Consider the following 16,699-nt stretch of genomic DNA (forward strand, 5'->3'; position numbering starts at 1 on the left):
AAAAAATACCTACAGTAGTGCTACAGAGCTTGGTCAAGCTCATGTGAAACATTCTGTGCGTCGCGAAACCATCAACCTTGAATGCAAATGTGAATCCTCACCGTACACAGACCACTAATGACAGAAACGCTTTGCTTCCTGTTGTGGCTACCCATAATCTTTTAAATACCCGCTAAAAGGATTAGATTTTGTAAACTTCCACGATGCCAAACATTGTACGACTTCATGTAGGGATCCTTAGTCTCTACACAAATTGTTGTATGTACAGATTTATTAAATATACCAATTAAAGAATAAAAAATCTCATGTCATACCCCATCAGATTCAAAACCCCAAATATTCATTTTTTGTCAGTTCGAATAACACATTAGGTAATAGCTTCAAAACATAGTTAAATAGTCTTGAATAGTCAGCCTTGCTTCCATTGATCTGTGGATTCATTTGAGAGTAGTAACATTTCTTCAGACCAATCCTTCAGCGGTTCACCAAATCCCAGACGTGGTGACCTCTGGTAGTATTCCGGTTACATCATCACCCTATTGAAACAGCCAAGCACCTCCACAAAAAAACTGTTTAAAAAAAAAAGTGATCTCATCCTGTCATGATGGAAGATCTTGAGTGCTCCTTTACACAAAGGATCCAAGCTACATCTGGGTAATTGGGCATATTGATGTCCTGCGGTTTTCACCCACGTCAAGTTTTTTGATAACCCTGCTTCCCCTCAGAATTTGTTAAGTGACGTCTTTCGAAGAACAAATAGCTAGGAAAATGGCTAGGCAAGGAGGAATACCCCTGAATTGACTGTATGAAGCTAAATCTTGAAAATGCTACTTCAACAAAGGACGGTTTATGGATTAGCCACGGTCTGAAGACACCAAAGTCGGTCCTAATCAACCACTTATCTTCATTCGGTCTAATTTTCTTTCAGGGTTAAGACTTTCTTTGAGATAAACGTAGATGGAGGGTGTGGACATAAAGTTGTACATGGGTAAATCTGGTGCCTTTAAGCAGTTTGTCTGATTGAAGGTAGTATCACCGGCCCTACTTTCACGCACTGGAACAGGGCACTTAGGCCGGGGAGAAACCCTATAAGGGTTTATATCCTGTAGTGCTTTACAATACACCAGGGCTGCTCAAATGTACACTATCAAAGATGAAATGAGTAATTTAACAACACATAAACACAGACAGCCAATTAGTGTGTAGTCACTGTTTATGTAGGCTATCAGAGCGTGCTCCACACACAAACACAATTCCTTCTGTGTGCATTTGGCGTGCACACACACACATAAGCACACAACATCTCCCTCACTGCCCAGACAGCAGGGGTGCCATACAGTTAATCACCACAAGAGAAAGCCGGTGCTAACTATAAGGCTTTGACAGTAAAGGCCCTCATATCCATTATGCATGAGGATCTGGTAACAGCCACTGAGTGGGAGGAAGGGAATGAGTGATAATGCAGGAGCCAGTGAACTGAATATCCTGCTACGGTACCTGGATGACAGCAAGGGTGTTCACTGTAGGCCACTATGGGCACCAGGTGTCACATGACACAGTGAACGGCAGGTAGTCCCTGTCGCCAAGGATACTATGGTCGGCTTAGCTGGCAGAAGGCTGTCTGTACTATGGAACAATGTTGCTTAAAATCCAACCAATTCCCATTTAGAAATCAAATAAATGGAAATAAATATAGGGCTAAAGCGTGTACCCAAACATTATCTACACAAGTATGTGTACACTTCCCTATAGAGGTTGAATACATTATTTGGATTTTATTTTTAAATGTGTGTACATACATTTGCACACATTAAAAACAATGTGACACACCAAAAACATAATTTCTAAGAACATTTAAAAATGTATTTGATATACTCAACATGCCTATTAAAGTTCCAGAATGGGATATCTAAAGCCACTCCCACTAAGGTGAACTTGGAATCCTATACTTATATGCACAACATACTTTCTGTTTATACTGATAATTTGCAGATCTTCAAAAGTAATGACTAAGTTTCATTATGCTAACTACAGACTCACAGGAACCAGGATTGCTTCCCTACTGGTGAAGTCCACAGGTAGAAAGTAGCTACAATGTTGCAACCTTTCAAATAAATGCTTTGCTTAAACAGAGCTAAAGAGGTGCTCACTAGAGCCTTAGGAGGAATAACGCACAAAGATGTCAGGAAAATAGCTACTCAAAACCCTTTACATATTAAGCGTAGAGAGGGTTTGTAGTGACTTACAATTGGAATAAATTTAAGTATCAACTAAAACATGATCGTTTAATGACATGGGCTAGGATAACATGCAGCTTTATTTTGTTTGGTGATACATCACCATTTGATATCCAGTGAAACTATAAAGGTTTAGGGTAACTAAAACGACAACATGTCTCAACTAGGCTTACTTATAGACATGGGATGGCTAATGAGTAGATGCATGTCAAAAGGGTTTTGGCTGGCATAGTGTAGGTGATCCTAATAGTCGGTAGATGGTCTGGGAAACACCACACTGATGAAAAGTCCTACAGGTCTGTGGGGAATTGCACAACAGAAACATATACAAATCATAATCTACCAAAGAAAATTAAGTGTAAACCTCTGAATACTTAGACTAATCTTTGCCAAGTGTAGAGGATGCGGTCTTGATCTATTTGAGGACTATTGAGTATAACAAGCACAAGAGACTGGCCTATGTAGGTGTACAATGCCATCTGCAGTCTAACAGATGGATTAAAAGTGACAGTGTTTTGCAAAAACATAGTAACTGGAAAAAGTAAGCTTTCACTACTCAATATTTCTCAGTATATTTTTGGGTTCACGACCCACCCCGATTCGTTTCTCCCTTCCACAGTTCTGTCTCATGTAATTGAATAGACGGCCCTGTCCTATTGCCACAGCTCCCAACGGATTAGGAACATTTTAAGATTGCAGAAAGCTTTCCTCATTGGCAATGCTGGCTGAATTGCATTGTCCATAAGGCTTCCCAGACACTCAACTAGCGGCACACTCAAGACTCGAACCGAGGTGGTTAGCTTGGTGCTACGAAAGACCACCTCCAAAGAAAATCCAGGTTAGCTAATGCAGCAGCTGGCACCGTTCCAAGAGAGCGATTATCTGTTACTCAGTGTCACTCTTGATCCCCACTGATTACTAATGATAGATTAACACAATTAACGCCCAACACGGGACACCATACCATACTAGACTCAGTGCTACTGGACATTCAGTTAAATTAATTATAGCACAAAATTACCTTTACATTTCATCCAGAATAAATTACAGTGAAGTAATTTTAACATGGCTAGGTGGGACAACCTCCAGACTAGAGATGGTAGGAATGAATAACTTGAGGAGGGACACAGGGTTTGACTAATGAATGTTATGAGTGGGTGAAAATGTATATTTCAATTGTGAGAGCAATCACAATAGGTTTCTTGATGATGGGGTGTCTAACAGTATCTACTATGGCAGATACTGTACTCTTTTCCTTTCAATGGGCACATTCTTCTCTTGGCTACTCACCTGCGGGGGTGCTCTACACTTTTTTTTTCCCCGTATAGTTTTATAGAAAATGTATATTTCACCTTGATATTCTCTGTTGTTTTTTTTACTGGTAAGAAATTTGTTTCTTCTTTCATTCTCAGAAAATCTTTAAATATATGGATATCATTAGCAAATGGCTACATACGACTGATAGACAAATGCATGCACCACACATAAACTGAGGCATTATTGTTGGCAATAAATAGCCTCATTATAACAGCAGAACATGGGTGGAATAAAGTCAATGTTTTATTAATTAGATGGTTAACGTACAACCACTGCTCACTATCTTCTGTAACACGCTAAAGATAAGTCTTTTAAAAAGAAGGAAACATCAAACATCTAATTGTCCTTCAGGCTGCTCAAAGGTAAAAAGTTTAACAATTAACTGACTGCATTTCTAGGTAGCCTGAGAGGTAATGTTTAGAAATGTATAGATCTAGAAACTAGAAACTTTAGTCAAAATCACCACATTCAAGAACACAATCACTAGCACATTTATAGAATGACACCTGCAACTGCTTCATGTGACGTGCTTGTTCATTGTAGTTCATGTGATGTGCAATACCGCCCTGAGGTTGTCTTGGCCCATTATCAAAACATGCTTAGCCCTGTTGTTCTTTGCATTGTCTGCTAACAGGTTTATGTTGATTGCATGTATGCTATACTCATGCTGTCTGGTCTTATGTTTTGTAGTTAAGTAATGTCTCTAAATGTGTTTTTTATGTTTTAATGTTTGTTTAATTGGGAATGTGCTTTTGCCATGGGTCTTCTGTCTGTTGATTTTTATTTAAACATAGTTCCCGTCCCATACAGGAGGCTTTTTGATGCTATTCAGGCCAATATTGTAAATAAGAATTTGTTCTTAATCCGGTTAAATGTGGTTAACCAGAGTGCACTCAGCTACAGTCTACAGTAAACAAAGACAAATGTTGTTGTCTACTTCATGAATCCAAAACTGAGTCACCATGGGAGTTCAGTCTGATTAATTAGCCTACCCCGTGATCAATAAGGACAAGTCAGAGTGGGAATACTGTATAGGCAGTTAAAACATTCAGCACATAAGTTGCTTGTGGGTTGGGAATAGCACATAGGGTTTCGCTATGGATTGCAGGATCGATTAAAATTGCCACCTCCAAGAGCAGAAACAATGTTGTAACATAAGCCCACAATTTGCCGAGAGTAACAAACAAACAATCACATTAATATCTGAAAACGTACTAGGCCTAAAGCACATTTCTGTAAAAAGTGGAATGGACTGTTTCAGCCCTTCAAAACAATATCAGTATGACATGACAAGGTAAAACACTTTAAACCACCTCAACAGCTGCATTGACGATGCAGTCTTACGCCACATCAACAATCCCGATGATACCATTGGGTCTCAGTCACCAACCATTCCTAAGAAGAAATTCCTTCTTAAATCCCACTTACGCAGTATGTAAAATGGTTCTGACATTCACCAATGTTTTCTTATTTGGGATAGGTTCTTAGGTAAGAACAGAATCTACACACACTCAAGAGCACACGTACGCACATTTGAGCCAACTAATTACTTCTAGTGTTTTCTTAAATTCTACAGTTTTATAACATATAGGAATTACAGGTGCTGGTCATAAAATTAGAATATCCTCAAAAAGTTTATTTATTTCAGTAATGCCATTCAAAAAGTGAAACGTATATATAATGTATACATTCATTCCACACAGACTGATATATTTCAAGTGTTTATTTCTTTTAATTTTGATGATTATAACTGAAAACTAATGAAAAGCCCAAATTCAGTAACTCAGAAAATTTGAATATTGTGAAAAGGTTCAATATTGAAGACACCTGGTGCCACACTCTAATCAGCTAATTAACCCAAAACACCTGAAAAGGTCTTTAAATGGTCTCTCAGTATAGTTCTGTAGGCAACACAATCACGGGGAAGACTGCTGACTTGACAGCTGTCCAAAAGACAACCACTGACACCTTGCACAAGGAGGGCAAGACACAAAAGGTCATAGCTAAAGAGGCTGGCTGTTCACAGAGCTCTGTGTCCAAGTACATTAATAGAGAGGCGAAGGGAAGGAAAAGATGTGGTAGAAAAAGTGTACAAGCAATAGGGATAACCGCACCCTGGACAGGATTGTGAAACAAAACCCATTCAAAAATGTGGGGGAGATTCACAAAGAGTGGACTGCAGCTGGATTCAGTGCTTCAAGAACCACCACGCACAGACATATGCAAGACATGGGTTTCAGCTGTCGCATTCCTTGTATCAAGCCACTCTTGAACACGACACAGCATCAGAAGCGTCTCGCCTAGGCTAAAGACAAAAAGGGCTGCTGAGTTATGTTATCTGATGAAAGTGAATTTTGCATTTCCTTTGGAAATCAAGGTCCCAGAGTCAGGAGGAAGAGAGGAGAGTCACAGAATCCATGTTGCTTGAAGTCCAGTGTAAAGTTTCCACAGTCAGTGATGGTTTGGGGTGCCATGTCATCTGCTGGTGTTGGTCCACTGTGTTTTCTGAGGTCCAAGGTTAACTCAGCCGTCTACCAGGAAGTTTTAGAGCACTTCATGCTTCCTGCTGCTGACCAACTTTATGGAGATGCAGATTTCATTTTCCAACAGGACTTGGCACCTGCACACAGTGCAAAAGCTACCAGTACCTGGTTTAAGGACCATGGTATCCCTGTTCTTAATTGGCCAGCAAACTCGCCTGACCTTAACCCTATAGAAAATCTATGGTGTATTGTGAAGAGGAAGATGCGATACACCAGACCCAACAATGCAGAAGAGCTGAAGGCCACTATCAGAGCAACCTGGGCTCTCATAACACCTGAGCAGTGCCACAGAATCCATGCCACGCCATCTTGCTGCAGTAATTCAGGCAAAAGGAGCCCCAACTAGGTATTCAGTGCTGTACATGCTCATACTTTTCATGTTCATACTTTTCAGTTGGCCAACATTTCAAAAAAAATAATTTTTGTATTGGTCTTAAGGAATATTCAAATTTTCTGAGATACTGAATTTGTGATTTTCATTAGTTGTCAGTTATAATCATCACAATTAGAAGTAATAAACATTTGAAATATATCAGTCTGGGTGTAATGAATGAATACAATATACAAGTTTAACTTTTTGAATGGAATTACTGAAATAAATCAACTTTTTGATGATATTCTGATTTTATGACCAGCACCTGTAAATTACAATAATATTTCATCATTAAAAATATTTGTTATTAATTTCTATTGTTAACATTTTCATCTGTGTTTGGCAATATTCTTTTGGCCTAAGATTTGAGATCGATTTTTACATCCTCAGTTGTGCACGCTTCTCCGGATACAGCGTTCACTGAAAAATAAATTGAGTCCCATGCATCTTTTCTTGTTGTCATTTTATATCCACTAGTGAAGCTACTGAATATGACAGCTTGTTTGCGGTTCACTTCCTGCAGCAGTACCTCCACTTCAGAACTACTGAACTTATTTTTATGTTTGGAGTCAGGTGCTCCACTGTTTTTAGATTTTGGTTTGGGCATCCTTGACCTCAACTTGTCTGTTGAATTTACGAGTGTGATTTCTGTGCACACACTGCCTTGCAGTCGCATACCATTTCATGGGTATTGGCAAGGCATTTATATCTATGCTAATTAGGAACAACTGTCACACACTTTCAATTTACAAGGACAATGGAATTCATCATTATAAAATCATTGGTGCCAACAATTCTGCCGTCTAAGAACAAGTCAAGAATCTGACATACTTTTTCTTAGGACCTTTCTCAAGAACAAATTTAAGAAAAAAACGTAGGAAGACATTTGTGAATAAGGCCCATTCATTTTAATGGGGACTGTCCGTAGAGTGCATTGCAGCATCCATTAGCATCAGAGTTTCCTCTGCAAAACACTGAATACAAACTAAATTCTCTAATGGTGCTTTTCAAACCAAGAGGCGACACCAGCGGTAACACCTTGTGGCAGACAGAGCGGCGTGAACCAAGAAGGCAGCAGTGGGCGGCCTCTGGACCGGCTGGGATTTGGAATCATCCAGGACACGGCGCCACGCTTTCATGAACTAGGATTGTTGTTCTATGCTATATACATAATGAAAAACTAAATATGAATACAATCTAATGTACAAGTGATACAAATAGAACATATACAGTGGGGAGAACAAGTATTTGATACACTGCCGATTGTGCAGGTTTTCCTACTTACATTTTTTTTCATAGGTTAACTTCAACTGTGAGAGACGGAATCTCTCTGTGAGAGACATAAATCCAGAAAATCACATTGTATGATTTTTAAATAATTAATTTGCATTTTATTGTATGACATAAGTATTTGATCACCTACCAACCAGTAAGAATTCCGGCACTCACAGACCTGTTAGTTTTTCTTTAAGAAGCCCGACACAGCAGGACCTGGTCAATGACCTGAAAAAGGCTGGGACCACAGTCTCAAAGAAAACCATTAGTAACACACTACGCCGTAATGGATTAAAATCCTGCAACGCACGCAATGTCCCCCTGCTCAAGCCAGCACATGTCCAGGCCCATCTGAAGTTTGCCAATGACCATCTGGATGATCCAGAGGAGGAATGGGAGAAGGTCATGTGGTCTGATGAGACAAAAATAGAGCTTTTTGGTCTAAACTCCACTCGCTTGTTTGGAGGAAGAAGAAGGATGAGTACAACTCCAAGAACAATCCCAACTGTGAAGCATGGAGGTGGAAACATCATTCTTTGGGGATGCTTTTCCGCAAAGGGGACAGGACTACTGCACCGTATTGAGGGGAGGATGGATGGGGCCATGTATCGCAAGCTCTTGGCCAACAACCTCCTTCCCGCAGTAAGAGCATTGAAGATGGGTCATGGCTGGGTCTTCCACCGTATTTCTACCAGTCATGTCATTTTCTTCTGAAATTAGCAACTACAAGAGTTTCGAGATGCAACCTGATGCGTACCAACATATCACTCAACATCTGAGGAACAATTATTGCAATGAGACCACACTGTCAAAACAGGGCACTCATATTCTCATTGTAATTCTTTCTTCCTGAAATGAGTACTATATGTAGGCATATTTCACCAGTGGGCATGTTTCACCAGTGTCTGCAAATTCGTCCCCATCACCAGCTTTATTTGTTGGGGCCTTTGTATGGCTCCAAAGTGGTGACGTCTGTGTAAAGTTATTCCAGATACTCCAGACACCAATATAATTAGGTCTTCCATAGCAACCATGACAGGTTGTTCTTGAATCCGCACAAACACTGACCCATTGGCTCTGATCGGCCACTAGCTGGCAGAAAAAGGCAAATGTTGGACATTGTATACATTTATATGACCATGTTTGTCTAGCTGCTGAAATTTAACAATTGTTAATTATAATGCTGAAGAACAAAAGAGGATGTCAAGAAATCATATTACAACCAGGGAATAAAATTAACAGCCATCAAACCCAATTGTGGGTACAGTTTATCTTACCAGCTACTTCGGCAGAATACAAACCATGTTCTTTATATTACAAAAACTATGATCCAGTAAAACCTACTAGGATACAGAAATTCCTAGACTTTAATAAAAAACAGTCATTTTAAATCTTATCCCCAGACATGGCTCAATATGAACACTGATTTTGTAAACCATAGAATGTCACCACCCCCTTGCAAAATGTTCACCTTATGTTCCTTCACAGCCTAAAATAAAATACATAAAATCAGACTTTTCATATAAACACATTAAAACACAATACCCAAGTCAAGAAATAAATGTACAATCTCTGAAAATAAATGTAAAATTAAAGAATAAAATTCCCTATTTGGATAAGAGAATACACTGAAGTTAATACTTGGTGAAACCACCTTTTACTTGAATTACAGCCATGAGTCTCTTTGAATACATCTAAACTAACTTTGCACACCTAAACTGTGCAATATATGCACTCAAGGCAAAGGACCTGAATACTCGTGATGGCCAAACACTTGTCTGTATATGGAGTTTGTTTGCCATCTACAGACAATATCCCACAATGACAAAGCACCATATTTATTTTTCAATATAAGACAGTTAGTTAAAAATGAAAAATCTGACACACTAAGTAATCAGACCCTTTTTCATGACACTCCAAATTGACCTGAGATGTCTCCTGTGTTCTTTGATCTTCCTTGAGCAGTCTCCAGAACTTGACTGGGTTCAAATGATTGGACATAATATATGTTGAGGCACAGATCTGGGGAAGGTTTTAAAAAATTCATGAAGCATTGAATGTTTCCATAAGAAGTGGGTTCCAGCATTGAGAAATTGACATTTTGAAAATACCAAGAATCTCTCTCTCTAGCAATACAGCCAAATTAGAGAGAGCTTCAGAGTTTTTCTGGAGAGATGGGAAAACTTGCCAGAAGGACAGCAACCATCGGCAGCACTTCATCAATCAGGCCATTATAGCAGGATGGCTAAAACGGAAGCCACTCATAAGTAAAAGGCATATGAGAAGCCGTCTGAAGAGCATGACATAAAAGATTCTCTGGTCTGGCGAGAGCAAAATAGAACTATTAAGCCTGAATGCCAAGTGCTAAGTCTGACGAAAATAAGGTACAGCTCATCATCTGGCTAATACCCTCCATGCGGTCTGTGAACCTCCTTGAGTGGCCAAGCCAAAGCCTGGACTTTAACCCCATTGAACATCAGCGGGAAATCAAGATATTAGATCACCAACTCTCCCATTGGCAGAGATCTACTTGCTTTATTCTGTACAACTGCTTTTTGTATTGCTATCTGTAATTGGTATTAGCCACCAGGAATAACATTTAAAATGAGTCGAACTGGGTTCAGAACATATCCTACATAACTTGTCATAATCTTAGGCATCACATTTTAGGCAAAGTTCTGTAAATCAATCAAGTGGCTTGTTGCAATGTGCATTCTTTACATACACTGTAAAAAAAAGGTAACAGATAAATTAAAAATAAACACCATTAAAACCTACCATCCTACCCCGTAAAATGTACCAAACAGAAAAAAAAACAAAGTCAAGATCATTTTTGAACATCATACACATTATGTGCAGAAGCTCAGGGAAAGACTGGATCTTTTGGTCCAGTAGGCTAAATATCCTGAAAAAGGCAGATCTCCAGAAAAAAATAAACATGTCAACGCTTTATAACACTTCTGCAACTGAAATGAAAGACTGAAGATGTCTTTTATGTTTCCAACTATTCTCCCCTGCAGACCGTGAATTTAGAATTCTTTTTAAGCAAGAGATTTTGGGCATCTGGGCTCCAGAGAACATCAGAAACTGTGGGTTGTCATTCCCCTCAGGCACAAATGTAGTCCATGATGGCTCCAGTCCTTTAAATACTTATTTTAATATTAAGACTGCAACTACTGAGAATCACCACACAATGGAGCATAGGGGGGTTTATATGACTTCCAAATATTTGATATATCATTAAAAATGCATACACATTTTATTATAAATTCAAATGGAACTGGTTTTCACTGTTAAAGGCCCAGTAATGTTTTTGTAGTGGCCTGCGGTGGTCTAATGCTCTGGCTGCTGCCTCCAGTGCCCATATACTGCTGCATCATTGCTTTAGTTCTGGTCCACTGCGGCTTTAGCTTTATTCTAGCTTTCCCACTGTCTCTCTGTTATCAATATAACCATAAATAGACATATAATTTTATGATATCGACACACTATTAAGGTTGAAATAACTGGGTAAAAATGATAATTCCCTTTGTGCAAGGAATTTCAGCTTGTTTGGACGGGATAGTACTTTTAGTAAACCGTCCTGAAGCTGATTTGATTATAACAGACCAATGAACGCTCTTTAGCGTATTTGACAGTAATTTACAGTATCCTGTCAGACTATCAGGTCTGTGTGAATTATTACAAATGTCAATTCACAGTTAACATTTTAAAATATACAGAATTATTTAAGAGAAATGCAAGGATGTCTATGCATTTTGTCTGTTTTTTATATGCAAATATTGATACTCAGTCACAATATGTAAGAGGAGATAGAGCCCAACAGATCTTAACATAACTGATACAACATCAGCAGATGAATAAACAACAGATTATTTCCTGTTTTTTTATTTTATTTACTTTATTTACATATTTAATTAGAATAAACCTAGCTCTCGTTCATAAAACACAACCATGTTTCGGTGTATAGCTGCCTATAACTAGAAGAGTTTTGCTGTAATCTTTAGGCAAGCTTCAGTCTGGGTCTACTATGGTCCAATATAGAGTCCCAAACAAGGACACTTCAGATAAAAATGCACAAAAAAAGGCATGGTATTTACTGCAGATCTTACATTGTAATTTTCCAACATCAGGAATATACTGTTCTTCAATGATTCAGGGGAATCAACACAAATGTAAAAAAAGAATAGGCACCATTGTTTTCAGTATGTTGTGCATACTGAAAACACTTTGCAAGGATAGAGAGATTGGGGAACACATTGACACACTGTTAGAGATTTCAGACCATTCCTATATACAGAAATAAAGAGCCTTAAAACACTTCTGTCTGCTTGTGAATTGGCATACTGTTAAAATGATTGTGACCCTTAGTTTCAGTAGTATATGTACCCTCATCTGACCATAGAATTCAGTTCCTATCCAAACACCAAAGCTATTTAGCAAACTCAAGGTGCTTACATTTGTTGGTTACTATCAATACATTGTTTTTCAATGACAGATGACAATTGATTTTACAGATGTTTAAACTATGTTATACAGACCAATTCACTTTCTCTATATTTTGTTGTGTTACAGACTATATTTACAACTCTGTTGCGACGCTGTGTAAAATTTTAATGAAAACAGAATGCAATGATGGGCAAACCATTTAAATTCTATATTCAATAGAAAATAATACAAAGCCAACATAGCAAAGGCTGAAACTGAGAAATGTTATTGTTTCTTGAAAAATATATGCCCACTTTGATTTTGATGTCAGCAACAAGTTTCAAAAAATCTGGAACAGGGGCAAAAAACCAAAAAACCAATATTGGATGGACGTGATCTTCAGGCCTTCAGGTGGCACTGCATCATTGCATGAGCTCAGGAACACTTCCAAAAAACATTATCTGTGAACATAGTATGCTCCAGCATTCACAAATACAAACTAAAACTCTACCATGCAAAGAAGAAACAATACATAAACAACATTCAGAAACGCTGGTGCCTTCTCTGGGCCCGAGTTGGACTATGGCGAAGTGGAAAACTGTCCTTTGGTCTGACCAATAAAAATGGGAAATTATTTAGAGGAATCATGGTCATCGCGTCCTCTGGGTTAAAAAGGAGTGGGACCATCTGGCAAGTTTCCAGCGCACAGTTCAAAAGCCAGCATTCATGATGGTATGGGGGTGCATTAGTGCACATGGCATGGGTGACTTGCACATCTGTGAAGGCACCATTAATGCTGAACAATACAAACAGGTTTTGGAGCAACTTATGCTACCATCCAAACAACATATTTTTCAGGGAAGGCCTTTTTAATTTGACCAAGACAACGCCAAACCACAGTCTGTATGTATTACAACAGCATGGCTCCATAGTAAGTGTCCTGGGGCTAAACTGGCCTGCCTGCAGAGAAAGGAACCAAGAAGGTAATGGAAACTTTGACAGAGCTACATGATTCTGTAGGCTTGTGGAAAAAAAGTTTAGTATTCTGACTAAATTTAAATGTAACTAACCCTAACCACCACCCAAATAACACCATCACTGTAAAGCACGACTGAGGCAACATCCTAATATGGGGATGCATACATTCGTGGTTACTCCTCAGATCGATTGCAAAATTATTTATGGAAGATGGTGTTATACACAGCACATAAAAACAGGTTAGAGAGGAGTTCTTTCAGTAGGGTTACACTAGGTTAAAAAGAAAATGAACACATGCCTCCAAATAAATCTCCAGTGATATAACGGTGCCAAGTCATGGAATGGTGGATTAGGGTATAAACTCATCAAGGGATTCAGACAGGAGAATGACACAGCCAATGACACTGTATCCGCAAATTCTGAAAGTCCAGTCCGGTCTTCTTTCCTCTAATCTGCATCGATGCACCCTTCTATATTTTTAGACTCTACCAGGGAAGTGACATTTCTATTCTTACACCATCATCACTACTCTTATGAGGTTGTGTTATCATAACATCATAAAGTAGGCAACCGTGACAGTTTATTGGTTTCTATGGTAACATGTTATTTGGATAGCTAATCTGTAGATGCTTCAAATACAGTGGGGAGAACAAGTATTTGATAACCTGCAAAATCGGCAGTGTTTCCCACTTACAAAGTATGTAGAAGTCTGTCGTTTTTTATCAAAGGTACTCTTCAACTGTGAGTGATGTAATCTAAAACAGAAATCCAGAAAATCACATTGTATGATTTTTTAAGTAATTAATTTGCATTTTATTGCATGACGTAAGTATTTGATACATCAGAAAAGCAGAACTTAATATTTGGTACAGAAACCTTTATTTGCAATTATAGAGATAGTAGTTTCCTGTAGATCTTGACCACGTTTGCACACACAGCAGCAGGGATTTTTGCCCACTCCTCCATACAGACCGTCTCCAGATCCTTCAGGTTTCGGGGCTGTCGCTGGGCAATACAGACTTTCAGCTCTCTCTAAAGATTTACTATTCGGTTCAGGTCTGGAGACAGGCTAGGCCACTCCAGGACCTTGAGATGCTTCTTACGGAGCCACTCCTTAGTTGCGCTGGCTGTGTGCTTCGGGTTGTTGTCATGCTGGAAGACCCAGCCATGACCCATCTTCAATGCTCTTACTGAGGGAAGGAGGTTGTTGGCCAAGATCTAAACACGGCGAGTGGAGTTTAGGCCAAAAAAATCTATTTTTGTCTCATCAGACCACATGACCTTCTCCCATTCCTCCTCTGGATCATCCAGATGGTCATTGGCAAACTTCAGACGGGCCTGGACATGCGCTGGCTTGAGCAGGGGGACCTTGCGTGCGGTGCAGGATTTTAATCCATGATGGCGTAATGTATTACTAATGTTTTTCTTTGAGCCTGTGGTCCCAGCTCTCTTCAGGTCATTGACCAGGTCCTGCCGTGTAGTTCTGGGCTGATCCATCACCTTCCTCATGATCACTGATGCTCCATGAGGTGAGATCTTGCATGGAGCCCCAGACCGAGGGATATTGACCGTTATCTTGAACTTCTTCCATTTTCTAATAATTGTGCCAACAGTTATTGCCTTCTCACCAAGCTGCTTGCCTATTGTCCTGTAGCCCATCCCAGCCTTGTGCAGGTCTACAATTTTATCCCTTTTGTCTTAAAAATTACTTTAAAATCATACAATGTGATTTTCTGGATTTTTGTTTTAGATTCTGTCTCTCACAGTTGAAGTGTACCTATGATAAAAATTACAGACCTCTACATAGTTTCTAAGTAGGAAAACCTGCAAAATCGGCAGTGTATCAAATACTTGTTCTCCCCACTGTACATATACACACACACATATCCATGGTGCTTGTTGGTAGAAGGCAAATTGACAAAGAAACCCATGTGCTAATTAGCTATGGCATGCTTTGCTAATTTTTACGAAATTGTGCTACTGATAAATAAAACACATAACTTAGAATGTAGGTATTCTAATCACATCTGCATGGCGTGCAAACGTGCTCTATGGTACACCATGCCTGTGGGACATCTTTGTATATTTATTTGGTCAAAGATACATCTAAATGTCTACAGTAGGGGTCATTTTTATTTAAAACCTGCAGAATTATTATTAGGGAAATTATTGGTTCCAACCATCTTGTATTTTTCAAACCTTTAATTGATAAAGGCAGGTGGGTGTCCATCCTTAAGCGCCCATGTCTTAATGACACTCGAGTCTCTCAGTGAAGATGACACGTGAAAGAGGCAAGAGGGTGGTACACCAATGGTTGGAATATTTCATAGAGTAAAATATTTATTTTAATAATCGAGCATGTGTTTTGTTAAACACCAATCTAAACACCAACTGATGTCTGACATTTGGAAGATACATCTAGGACGGTATCGTACATTGCAGGTTAGTTTAAACATGTCATAGTACGTTTTAAATTAACCTTAAATGTCAATCTTAATTGGAAGCGGTTATCGACATTTGTTAATTGTAACTGCGGGTGAAGCATTTTAGAAACGCGGGTGAAGCATTTTAGAAACCCGGGCTAAGGACATTCCTTGAAAAGCCTGTCTCACAAGAATATCAAGCTTTCAGCTTTATAAGTTTGACGTGACAGGAAATGCCAAAGCAGCTTAACAACTATTCTAATAACCACTATCCTTTTTGGAAGAAATGGCACTAGCTATGAGTATGAGTTAGCAATGAAAAGCATGACAAAGAGAGTATTGCATGCTTGCTAACCAGACACCCAACCCAAGCGCTCGGGCTGTCAGTGTCATCCATGGGGGGCGCATTCTACTAGTGACAGCTGACTGGAAGGGAACACGGAATGTGCTCCCAAAACAGTTAAATAAAACGCACAATTGATACATTTTTCTTATCTCGTGCCAATTTGGCTATTAAGCTACTTAACTAAAAACGTCAAAAAAATATGGACCCCGTCCGATAGCAAGTAGGTCAACATACCTTTGCTTTGCCGGCCTTGAGCTTCTTTTGCCTCTCTTCGTCTTCCATTACCGTTGTCCCTGTGGCTGAGAGAAGAAAAGGGCTTCATGCGAAGTGTCAGCTAATACACCCAGAGTCTGTGAGTAGAGTGACTGTAGGTTGACATTAAAATATTTGTTTAATAGTCTTAAATCACTGCGAAGGATAGCATTAGGACCAGGCTCCTTGCTACAGCCACATCGCCGCCGCCATGTTATCCACGTAAACACGAGACCGATGTGATGACGTCCTAGGGTGGGTTCAGTTTGATTGAACGTTTGCTACATTGTGTAATGGTTGGTACTGACTGACACATTTCCCCAAGCGCCATACAACCCAACCTCTTCCGGTTGTTGAACTCCAGGTTGGAGAGCCGTTAACCGGAGTCGGTGCTGTTCTATGGTTTTTCATTTCAGCCAAAAATGTTTTTAGTTGTAAAACGTTTAGTAAGACTGTTTCCATTGGACAAATTAATATAGGTCCCTAGCTGTTGGGTTGCATTTGACAACAGGTAGGGACTTGTGACT

General features: G+C 39.3%; 1 protein-coding gene across 8 annotated transcripts in view; it reads right to left on the reverse strand.

Annotated features, from left to right (window-relative positions):
- akap9 (A kinase (PRKA) anchor protein 9) overlaps window positions 1-16,416 on the reverse strand; it is a 75,885-nt gene extending 59,469 nt beyond the window's left edge. For 7 of the 8 annotated variants that reach the window (XM_029122830.2, XM_029122827.2, XM_029122828.2 and 4 more), the window contains exon 1: window positions 16,155-16,416. In XM_029122830.2, coding sequence (XP_028978663.2) covers window positions 16,155-16,202 — 48 coding nt within the window. In that variant the 5' untranslated portion in view covers window positions 16,203-16,416. Of the gene's footprint in view, window positions 1-13; window positions 110-16,154 lie in introns of those variants that run through there. The other variant, XM_029122826.2, reaches the window with a different exon arrangement.
- Between the last annotated feature and the right edge of the window lie 283 nt (window positions 16,417-16,699).

Source organism: Esox lucius, chromosome 10 (assembly GCF_011004845.1).
Source record: "Esox lucius isolate fEsoLuc1 chromosome 10, fEsoLuc1.pri, whole genome shotgun sequence".
In the NCBI taxonomy this organism is placed as follows: Eukaryota; Metazoa; Chordata; class Actinopteri; order Esociformes; family Esocidae; genus Esox; species Esox lucius.